Genomic DNA, 12,581 nt, shown 5'->3' on the forward strand with positions numbered 1-12,581 from the left:
CAGTTAAAATAAAATGCAAACGTACGTTTCTCCGAGCTAAACAAGTACTTCAGTAGAGTAGACAATAATAGCATATCATCATATCAGCCTTTTATCGCCTACTGCTGAGCATAAGCGTATTCCAGTACGCCACTTATCCCGGTCCTGAGCCAATCTCATCCAGAAGTGACCCGCAATCTTCAGAATATTGTCCACCCAACGAACCAACGGATGCCAGGCACTCCTTTCGTCTGAAAGCGGCCACCATTCCGTTAACATTTTGCCACCACCTGCCATCACTCTGCCTGGCAACATGTCCCGCCCAGCTCCATTTTAATTTGGTAATGACGTGTGACGTGTCTGACATCTTGCACCTTGGTGCGACGTCGGATCTCGACATTCCTCACTCGGTCTTTTACCTCTTCATATTTAGCATATATCATTGTCTAAGTACCCACAACACAAGCCTTATTGAGCTTACTGTCACGTAGGCAATCTGTGTAATAATGTCCTATAATATTTATTTAACTTAGTTAAGTTTAAAAATGTTAAAATGTTGATGTTGTTAGCAAAAATGCTATGAGTGCTAATTTTGAGTTTAAACCAAATGAGAGATTCTAATAATCACGATAATTCCGTCAACTTCTTATACACCCTGGCTGGTGCTGCCTCCGCAAGCGTCCAATAACACGGGCAACGGCAGCTTTCGCTCAGTGTACCCCTTACACCTCATTAAAGTGTCAAAAGGGGATCTACGTGTTGGCTTCGGATCCGCGCACGCCTTCCAAATGTCCGGAACATGGGAACATATTGTTCCGTGATGGGTGAAAACAATAATAAAATCGTTTTGACGAGACTAGGGCATTGGCCACTTAGATAATTATTCACTATATTTAATTGCTAACAAGCAACGAAAACCTGATGATATCCATCTCCATTTTCCATTCCATAAATAAGATGTACCTAATATGTCTGCTTTATGTTTAGCCATTGGCCAGGTAGATTTAGATTAGTTTGCAGTGTTTTTCCCCTGGCCTGATTTCATGTCTATTGCATAGTTCTAGTGAAATTAGACTTCATTGAGCAAAACATTAACTACATTTCATAGTTGTATATTTTAGTATTAAAGGCCTAAATGAAAATGGAAATTTGTTGAAAAAGGTCATGCCTTAGGGCTTGTTTACCCATTGATTAGTATTTAGCGCGAGTTCATACATTTGCTACTTGCGTTTAGTGACAAATGTATATTCGCATTAAATACTTATCAATATCTTAATAGGCTCTTAGCTCAACCACACCGGGACGAGTGGAAGAAGAGGGGGGAGTCCTTTTCCCAGCAGTGGAAAACAATAGCCTCAAAAAAAAATCACATACTAAAAAAACATTATTTTATGGGGTCTATCGCGAATTTATTTTATTACATTTATTTCTGACGAAATAATAATGTAATCGATATGTACTACTTTGTAAAATAGCTGATGTTTTAGATTGATTTACAATTTACAAATTGACAAATATGGATATTACATAGCATAATAGGCATGTCTTGTACTGTAAATGCAAATGGGACAACGCATCACGACACAAGGATCGGCTGTTATCGCGTTCTGAAATATGAAACGACTTAAGAAGGCCAGACTAATAATTAAACTAATGATACTAATGATATCGGTGTCGCCGTCGTTACGGTACCCATTATCGGGTGTTCTAATAATGGGGCCAATTTAGGTTTACGCGTCCAAGTACCTAAGGGCTACATAGTTGCACGTAGCATTTCTCATTAGTGACGTTGAAACGGCATTTTGCCATATGTTAATGTGTTTGGTTGGTTGTTATTGAAGAAAGCATGGGCTTTTAGCTGTGTAGTGTAGACACTATTTTAATGAAGTGAGGGTTCAAAAGTGAGAAACCTTTTTGGTTTCTGCGATTGTACCTATATAATAATGATCGTGATATGAATGAAAGTACTAATTTAGACTTCTTCGAAATGTACGTCTTATTTGGACGTTATCTTCAGATAAAATTAGAATCACGTGTTACGTTATATGTCCATTAAAACATAGTGCATGTACTTAAAACGTAGGTGTATTTATATATTAAAACGTAGGTATAAATTAGACCTGGAATCGGCAAACTTCGGCTAGCGAGCAGCATGAGGCACTTTCTAAGTACAATTGTGGATTTACTACCTTTGAAATCCTAACGATACTGACTTAAAGTTAGTCAGTCGGCTCTATTTCATAAATTACATTGTAACTGTAAGTGTATTTAACTAACATGTGACCGAAAGAGCAATTTAGGTAGGTGTTATTTAAAAACTTTTCGTACACGATGTGCGCAAAGGTGTAAATTAACGCCGTAAAGGTAAAATCATAAAATACCAGTATACGTAGGCAAAAAAATGTGCATTGAGTGCGTTGAACCAGCTGGAAATCGGCCATAAGCTCCTTCTGAATGTCATTGGAGCTCCGAGACTAAGGTCATGCGGACCTACAAAATACAAAGTATCCATACGATTCTGCAAAGAGCCGAAAACCTTAGCGGTAGTTAACGATTGGTCTCATTTGAATTAGTTGACGTCAAACCTTAAAATCTACTGAATAAAACAAAACACGCGTCGTTTAATTGCCGTTTGCTACTAGTTGGCCATGAGCACTGATAACTACTGAACGAGGAAAATCTTTGTAATCATGGTTATTTGAACTTGTTGCTCTACTTTTTCTAAAAGAAACACGTATAGTAACGTATAAGTTCAAGCGGTAAATGAATGTACTCGTAAGTAATATTGATATTAACGATATATTTTATTATGGTTATAAACTTCATTACCTATTGAATTGTTATAGACTTCGTGTACTGTTGACGGGAAGATAGGATTAAGGGTGGTATTGTTTTAGATAATAAAGTAGGTAGAGTCAAATAAAAGTGAAACTGGAGAAAATGTTAGCTGAGAGAGTTACTACGGTTTTTTTTTTTTCAGATATGTCGGTACAACATTAATATTAAATATTAGGTATCTAAGAGATAAGTTGAAATTTATTTTCTTTGATTGTGACTCTATTCATTGAATTTAAATGCGAATAAGTATTTGTGTTTCCGCTGTACAATAAGTCGATGTTGATATTAAAGTTACTTACTGCTCTTTCTTCCCTCCTGGACCCTGTAAGTGAGGTCCTCAAAGGCCAAGTCCACTGGCGGTCGCTTCGGCAAGTGTGTGAGGGTCTTGTGCTGCAGCGGCGTGATGGCCACCTTCAGGCTGCCCTTCCTGTCGGAAATAATAGGTACAGTCTCCGGCCCCGCCACGCATAGCTCTTTGTCCACTTTCATCTTGACTCAACACTATAAACAACTGTCAACTTTAACGCATGCCTACGTGACAAAGGCAAGTGGATTGTTCCGTGGGGCGTACGGCCTCCACCGCGGGCGAGCACTGACTGAATGCATGTCAGTCAGACAAAGCAACGCTGTGACGTACAAGTGATTATACGAGTTTTGAACTTTGCGCTCTGCTGTTGGAAATAAATAAATAAACATGTCAAAAACAATAAGTACTTATTAAAAGTATTAAAACAGTCCGTTCAAGTGGCAGGCTGCCGGCTCCCGAACGATTATGTCATTTTTATTTTAAATTTGACTAAGGTCGGATTTTTCGAATATCAGACAAAGTTATCTGTCAGATACATATGACACTCTTTTTCTTCTTACATGTGAAAGAAAGGGAGCGTGCTATATATATCTTATACCTTTAAACGAGCAATTCTTGTATATATATATATTTCTGTGATCTCGGAAACGGCTCTAACGATTTCGCTGAAATTTGGTATACGGGGGTTTTTGGGGGTATACAATCGATCTAGATCTAGTCTTATGTTTGGGAAAACGCGTGTTTTTGAGTTTTCATGCGTTTTTTTTTTCGATGCAGAATAGGGTCGCTAATTTCGTGTTGCCGGCCACTGTCCGTCTGGTCCAGCGGATTATGACACGGACGGCTAGAAACGAGTGTTACGGGTTCGAATCTCGCCCAATGACTAACTTTTGTTTTTTTTTTTATATGTTCAAGTTTATATATAATTTTTTAATTTTTATTGTTTTAGACAAGTTTAATTTAGTGAAAAAATGTAGTTAAGATTATCATTATCACCTATACACCACCATATTACAATAAATAGTTATAACCGAGCAAAGCTCGGTCGCCCAGGTAATATATATATATATATATATATATATATATATATATATATATATATATATACATATATTAAAATTAAAAATTAAAACTGTTTATTTCAGACATATATGTCCATATAAGAATTAGTAAAACTTAAAAAGACTATGTTAGTTAATTTACATACAAACAAAATAAAACAAAAGTGGAAAAAATGGGAAACAATTCCATTGGCAGAAGCAAGCAGTGAAAATAATTTATTCACTACTTGGTCCTACCAATGACCACATCAACCCAGTACTTTGTTAGCGGGCAGTCCAGGCGCTCCGCCAACACCCTCAGCATACAGTACAGCATATATATCTGACTGATAACTTTATCTGATATTTGAAAATACCACACCTAATTAAAATAAAATCAAAATTCCAACAACTCAAAAGTGACGTAAGCCATTGTTACTATTACTACTGACAAGGCACGAAGTTACTATTAAATTATATCAGTTAGCAAGTTTACCCTTTACCGCATAAGCAACCATATATGGCAGTTATAATATTCAACTCTATCGACAGCTTTTAAAGTTCAAATTTAAACAAAATATTTTATGACACGCGTTAAGGGGTTAATCCCGTCTAATATTACAAGTCTGGCTATCCCAGTTTCAATTGAAATATAGTTAGACCAAGATAAGTCTGCAAAGATTTTCATAGCATCCACAGCGCAAGTGTTATTTTACGTCATAATTTCATAGACGTTTGACGATTAAAATAACACTTGCACTGCGTGTGCTATCAAAATCGTTGCAGCCTTGTCTTGGTCTGACATGTTAAGAAGTTTCACCAATTAAAATCCAGGCAATTATTAAGACAGTGGCAATGCAATAAATGTTATAGTCGGAGTAACGTAAGGATTGATTTGACAGTTTTAAATTTATTTATTCTAATCAGTTGAAGCTTCATACATATAAGGGTCAATTCATAATTGTTAAAAATCAATTCTTACATTAATCCGACTATATTATAGCAAATAGTAGGGTAGGATAGGATAGGGATAAAACTCTGATGAATTAAAGCAATCCCATGAATATCGGCTAATATTGGAAAATAAATATGCACAATACAGACGAAACATATTTCAACATAGTTAACCAATTTTCAAGCATAGTTCGATTTATATATAGAATTAAAACTTTAGAATTCGGATTGAAGGTTCAAATTAGATTGTACTTTCAAATGAATCATTAAAACTATATTAATTGGAATATATTTGGATTTTTTGGGAAAACCTTGTAAGTTGGTGCGGCCTGAACAAGGGTTAAATAAATTATAAAAAATATATCGTTAACAGCAGCAATAACATACCGTTAATAGTCCTTATCCCATAACAAAAACGTTTACAAATGTGCCAAAAAGTTACCTAGCCCTAAAAATAAGCCTTCTCGTTACAGAACCCTGCAAGGCGGGTGGCCCTATGCGCAGTTTGCCGGTTTTATCGAGCTCAAACCGTCAAAACCCTCGCACACAACAGCCGAATGTTTTCTCTCTCCGTAACCGTTAAACATACAAACCCAAACTTGGTGTGATAATAAAGCAAAATACTGCTTAACAACAAATATTAAAAAACGACCAAGAGTTAGACGGTATACAAAAAACTTTTAAATTAATTTTAAAAGTTGTGGCATGGTAAGGAACCCCTGGGGATCTTCCATCATTTTTATGCCAAGGCCATAATACTCTACCACAAAACTTATCTGATGATGCAATCGGAACTGTCGGAAGTTGGAAGGTGAACAATGGAAGTCCAGTCTAGGACATATATAATATGTTATGGACCAATTTGAATTTATACATACTGCTTCTCACCTATTGGGCAGAGTAATAAAAATACATGTTTTTAATACTATTATTTTTATTTTTGACATTAAAGTAAACTCAAATAACGTAAAACCTATGATTATAAAACTTGGAATATAAATAAATAAATAAATATCATAGGACATTATTACACAAATTGACTAAGTCCCACAGTAAGCTCAATAAGGCTTGTGTTGAGGGTACTTAGACAAAGATATATATAATATATAAATACTTAAATACATAGAAAACACCCATGACTCAGGAACAAATATCCATGCTCATCACACGAATAAATACCCTTACCAGGATTTGAACCCGGGAACATCAGCTTCGTAGGCAGGGTCACTACCCACTAGGCCAAACCGGTCGTCGAATATACATATAAGTGGAATATACATATAATTTTAAACAATTTGGATAATCAGCCTTAGGATTTGGACTTATTAGCAAGGAGTTCTAAATGTAGTTTAGAATCCACCCAGTTGAAGCAGTTAGAACGAAATAGAAGTCAAATAAAAAAAAATAAGTACCAACTGAAGCTCAAGCTATCCAGTTCCTACAAGAGGGACGTAGCCAATATTCAGTAGCTGCCGAACTGAATCTAAGACAATTACAGTTTGGTGGTACAACGTACAGCGGACTGGAACTGTCACTGGTTTCCACTTTACTTCAAGACCAAGAAACGGCCGCAAAAAGTGCCCTTCAGAGCGGGACGACCGCTTCATCGTCACAATCACAACGTCTCTCCAAGATCGTCACCAGACAAGCGTTGCCATCCAGCAGCGTCTGCGTGAGGTACGAGTAGTCCATAATGGGCTAATCTTGACCTACCCACACTTTTCAGCTCCGGATCGATCTCCGGCAGCGATAAACTCCGCACCGCAGAAGACACCGCAGGTGAAACCCCAGCCTCCCGCACCCAGATCCTGACTCCCCATCCGCACAAAGCTGGGGATCTATAAGACTTACGTCAGATCGAGGCTAACGTATGCCTCTCCTGCCAGGAGACGTTTAGTCTCCGAGCGATTGTTAGAGTGCCGCCAAAAAGGGCCCAGCCCTGAAATGGCTACCTCAAGTCCCACCGAAAGGGGAGTAAAAAGATTGATTGAGTTGGTTTTACTATAATTCCAAACTGAATTACGAAAATAAGACCCGTCCGCGTCCATCCGTATTCAGTTTAAATTCAATGCAAAACTAACCAAAAACAATGAGCGCTTTACAGTGCGCTTTAAACAGCGAAACATTTGACGTCCGCACCTCATCACATGTATCTTTATTATCAAATTGCCCAACGATCACGTAGGAATATTCATAATGACCAGACAGTGTGATAAATAATGAAGTTTAGATATTAATGAATCACTTGGCCCGGTATAGCTTACCATTATTCATAATGCCCGGGCATTATATATAATTATATAGAAATAAAAGCCAGTTGAAATCACAGTTAAAGGAAACTCAAATAGCCACATGTAAGTCAATCTATCTGGGCAAGTCATTCTGTTTGTTTTTTTTTATTGATTTTTAATATTGATATGGTCACTATAAGATGTTGTTAGGATAGCTAATTATGTAATAACTTAAGACAGAAGGTCCCTTAAGTAGGGACTGAATAAATTAACCAACTTGGTATTACGTGGATCTCACAACTTTTTACGGTAGAAGAACTGAGTTGCGAGACTTGGTTTTTTTTAGAAGTTATGCTTTTGATGGCATCAATTTTTTTTTGTAGATAGTTTTTTTTTTCCTTTTTGGTACCTATGCCTGCTTGGTTACTGAAAATTCAGGCATCTAGTTTTATCCACAATGAAGTTATAGGCGGGTCAAAGATAGACTGAACAGTTTCGAGAAAAGGATGGTACGATTGAAATGGCTATCCCGACAAAAAAAAATTCATGTAAAATTGGTGGACAAGATTAACTAGCTTTTGCTGTAAATAGCTACAGATCTCAGCAAAAGCCAAGCCCCTAAACTCCGACTTTAATAAGCTGATCGGGGAGTTGAGCAGCATGTATGTAGGATGCTGTATAGATAATGTAAGTGTAAACAACATAAGTTATGATGACGACATGGTGCTGCTCAGCCCGTCGTTCTATGGCTTACAAAAGTTGGTAAATGTATGTGTGGAATATGCTGAGACACATGGCTTGAAGTATAATGTTAGGAAAAGTGAGTTCATGATTTTTAAAGGTAAAAATAAATTTTCTTATTCCATTCCACCACTTCTCTTAAGCAATATGCCTATCAAGCAGGTGTCACAGTTCAAATATTTCGGCCATATATTGACTGATGATCTCAAAGATGACAAGGACTTGGAACGAGAACGTAGGTCTTTGTCTGTGCGAGGAAATATGTTGGCTCATAGATTTACGCGTTGTTCTGTGCCTGTAAAACTAACTCTTTACTGCTTATTGCCAAAGTTTCTATAAAGTGGTTTATGGGTACACTTTAGTCAGAGAGCGTATAACGCATTGAGAGTGCAATATAATAATGTCTTTAGGGCCCTGTTTCGGCTCCCCCGCTTTTGTAGCGCTTCGGGAATGTTCGTTGACGCAGCGGTTGATGATTTTTATGCAATAATGCGGAAAAAGTCGGCGTCCATTGTACGGCGAATGTGGGCGAGCGGAAACGGGATCCTAAAGATGATAGGAGATAGGCTGGACTCTGTCGTCCTTGCCCGGTTCACTGATCTGCATGTACAACCTAATCGGAGAGGCGAGCAGGGAGGGTGGGGACCAAAGAGGCCATTTATTTTATAAGTATAGGCTTAGGTCATAGTTTTAGTTTTTTTTTTGTAACATATGGACCCTGTGTAACAGTGTTGTATGAAATAAATGATTTTTATTTTTATATACCAGACTATCTGATGGACTTACTTACGGTAGGAACTAACATCACAGTACTTCAATGTTATGATGTGCAATGGATCAGATATATGTATTTTTAAATATTGCATTGGATATACTATGTAGTGGTTTTTGAAGTACAGTAAAATTTGTTTAAGAAGCTTAACCTGCTTAAGCACCAAATCAAAAAGTAGTCTCAAGCAGGCATATTAAATGTTTGAAAACAAGTTGCAGTGATCAGTGTAAAATGGCGTGTTACGTGAGAAATCGTATTAAACGTGATGATATTAAGCCGATTCTACTATAAAATAAACTGGACATTACTGCAATAATACAGTTAATCTAGTCAAAGCCAAAGACAAATTGACATCCCTGAGTAAGAAGTTGACAACTTTCATTCTACTATAACCGGAATTTAATCAATGTAATACTGTTTCTAATCTACCCTACATTTGAGAGGCTTATCTTACTCTAGAGGAACAAAACAACGAGGGATCATGCCACGTATACAACTGCGCCGCATGATATAAACGTTGACGCGACTCTTATTTCGCAAAACAGCAGAAACGCAAATTCTTTATCTAAACATTATAAAAGAGGTCAAGCGAAATTGATATGTGATGAAAATTCTTTACAGATCATAGCTATTTATACAACACACTTACCCCAAATTGTTGAGAATGAATACGTTATCCATTTTCAAATCTTCATGAATATGTGTATTATAATTAGCGTATGCGTAAGATTATTATAACTTTTCAGACGCGAAAGTTGTACATCATGCAAAACAAAAACTTGTTGACATCTGCTAATTGACAATAGACAAATGTTTGACAGTTAAAGTTAGTGTGGTGCTAATTTCGTTGTTTTTACACGCTTTTACTTTACCTCAGCCTTACCTTCACTCCAATTTTGTTTCTCCTGTATTTAAGATCCATTGCATTACAATCAAAAAAGAATCAAGTAAAAGGCAAAGAATACAAAAGATGGGAGATAATAGAGAGATAGTAGTACTGTTCTTTGTCCTGTAAATAAAGGCTATTTTTTTTTTATTTTTTTTTTTTTATTTTACAATCAAAATATCTTTATGATATTTTAATTTTCATTTAACCATTGCAATAAATTATTCTATACAGATTAAAACGACTAAATTGATGGATGGATAATTATTATGCTCTTTGGATAGATTTACTTTGAGAGAGTTAACTAACGAAATCTGCTGCTAGCGGAACGTGTTAGGGCTACCAAAAGAAAAAAAAATGTTTATAGTAGTTTTTAGGCCTTCGTACCGTAAGGTTGACAACTGAAAGAGTTGAATCAAGCTAAAGCGCTTCAAATTACGCTATAAATTGTATACATGCACTGCATTTTTATACTGTATGATCAGATTGTAGCGTTAACCCCTTACTTCATGTCGTAAACAAAAGTATTATATCTGTTTAAAAATAAACTTTAATAGCTATCAATAGAATTGAATATTATAACTGCCATATAGGGCTGCGCATGCGGTAAGAGGTTAAATAGATAAATATATAAGTAACAAATAGACTACCTAGCTTGCATATTATAGGAGCTTCGTCTGCCAACAAACCACTCTGTGGTTTGGCAGAAGTATATTTAAATATTTATAAGGCATGAAATGTGAATAAACGTTTATTTTTTTATTTTTTTATTCACATCTTACTTAATTCAGAGGGCCTACCGCGAAAACCGAAATTCACAAATTGCGGGAATATTTCTCTTTTACTCCAATAAAGGCGTAATTAGAGTGAGAGAGAAAGATGCCTGCAATTTGCGAACTTCACGGATGTAGTCATTCCTTCATGGCGAACTTCGATTCGAATACTAAATAACATAGACATACAATATAACTAAATAACTTCTTCTAACAGTGTTCCGCGTAGACGAGAGCGCCAGTGTCGTAAAAAAGACCTTTTCTCTATTCCTCGCAGTCGGACTCGTTATGCTAGTAATGCATTTATTAAGCGTATTTGTAAACTGTTTAATAATAATGAAAAACTCACAGATGTGGATATATTTAACTGTACAACTACTTTACTGAAAAAAGCATTCACATGATATGTATTAAGAATACCTAAATAAGCATATTTTTTTCTACTAATTGAGATATATGCATCTTTGGTTGTTATTTAGCTTAAATTTCACATGACTTGGATGTTTAATTTTATTTTTAGGTGTTAATCAACTTGTACTGTATATAGACAAGCTGTATATATTTGTTTAAAGTATTGTAAAAATTGTTTGCATTTATATACGATATTTTTGTATTCAAAAAGTGCATTAGCTTCGTATTTTGATATGTAAATTAAGGAAACTATAGGTCAATTTACTGCTGCTTAATCTACTGTTCAATGTTATTGAATGACTGTTTGTTTCTGAATAAAAGAAAAAAAAAAAAACTTAATCACTAGTTCACGTCAGGCTGACGCAACTAGAAACAAAATAAGCTTTGTATGGAACTTGTTTCGCAAATCTTTGCCAACGAAGAAAAATAAAACGTCAGTGCTATTTATTCTGTCAAGTTTACATTAAGTCAACTGTCAGCCTAATTGTTTTGTTTGTTGTGAAGACTTCAATGTTTTGTTTGGGCATTTCGTGCAATTTCTTTATTATTTAGTGAAAATATCGAAAATAGTGAACCGTGATCAGAGTAAAGAACGAGTTTGTTACAATGCCACCGAGAAAACGGTTTACTAAGTGTGAAATATGTGGCAAGCGAGCCACTCGAGAAAATCACGAAAAAAGGGATTTTATGGCGAAATTTCACTTGGATAAAGACCGGTACGTATTGCTTTAGATACTTTTGACCTTATTTTGGTGCAGCAGGCTTTAAACACATCGAAAATTTGATATTTTATATTATTTTTAGTTGTGAACTAGGGATGTACTAAAACTATCGATAATTGTATGTTTATTTGTATATCAGTGTAAGTAATTAAATAAAATATGTGAAATTTCCTGAGAACTTGCATGCAATATGATTAGACACAAAATTAATTCGTCGAAGATTTTCAGTGGAAATGGTCATTATTTAACATATTTTTTTTAATCTAGTAATTACTTATTAAATATATTAATCTGAAATGTAAGTAAATTAATCTCTCTTTTTGTGATCATTAAAAAATATTATACGACATTATTACACAAATTGACTTAATCCCATAGGAAGGTCAATAAGACATGTGTTGTGGGTACTTAGACAACGATATATACATATAAATACATAGAAAACACACATGACTCAGGAACAAATACGCATGGTCATCACATAAATAAATGCCCGTACCAGGATTTAAACCTGGGACCATCGGCTTCATAGGCAGGGTTACTGCCCAGTATGCCAGACCGGTTCTCATGATTAACAAACATATAAATACATAAAAAGTTAGAGCATTGATAAAGGGTTGTTGATATAAATTGGACGCCAAAAAAACATGGTTTATAGATGCATATTAGCGCTAAATAATAGTTGATCATCTCATTAGCAAACACTTGGAATATAAACTGTACATAACCAAGGCTGTATGTTTTCAGATGCAGGCAGTGGGTCAAATTTGTTGGGAACGAAGACCTGATACATCTTCCCATAGAAAAGTTACATTTATTGAAACATGTATCTGCCGATCATTTTGAAAATAGTGCTTTTAATAAAAAAAAAATAAGAAAAAAAATTGAGATGGAGATTTTATAATTACATTCTGAGTGTAACGAGGT

General features: G+C 35.6%; 1 protein-coding gene across 2 annotated transcripts in view; it reads right to left on the reverse strand.

The window, feature by feature from the left end:
* Positions 1-9,667, reverse strand: part of LOC133534759 (ATP-binding cassette sub-family G member 4) — a 45,367-nt gene extending 35,700 nt beyond the window's left edge. The window contains exons 1-2 of one of the 2 annotated variants that reach the window (XM_061874022.1): positions 9,512-9,667; positions 3,117-3,244 (exon numbers count right to left, since the gene is read on the reverse strand). In XM_061874022.1, coding sequence (XP_061730006.1) covers positions 3,117-3,244; positions 9,512-9,543 — 160 coding nt within the window. In that variant the 5' untranslated portion in view covers positions 9,544-9,667. Of the gene's footprint in view, positions 1-3,116; positions 3,419-9,511 lie in introns of those variants that run through there. The other variant, XM_061874021.1, reaches the window with a different exon arrangement.
* Between the last annotated feature and the right edge of the window lie 2,914 nt (positions 9,668-12,581).

Source organism: Cydia pomonella, chromosome 2, assembly GCF_033807575.1.
Source record: "Cydia pomonella isolate Wapato2018A chromosome 2, ilCydPomo1, whole genome shotgun sequence".
Lineage (NCBI taxonomy): Eukaryota > Metazoa > Arthropoda > Insecta > Lepidoptera > Tortricidae > Cydia > Cydia pomonella.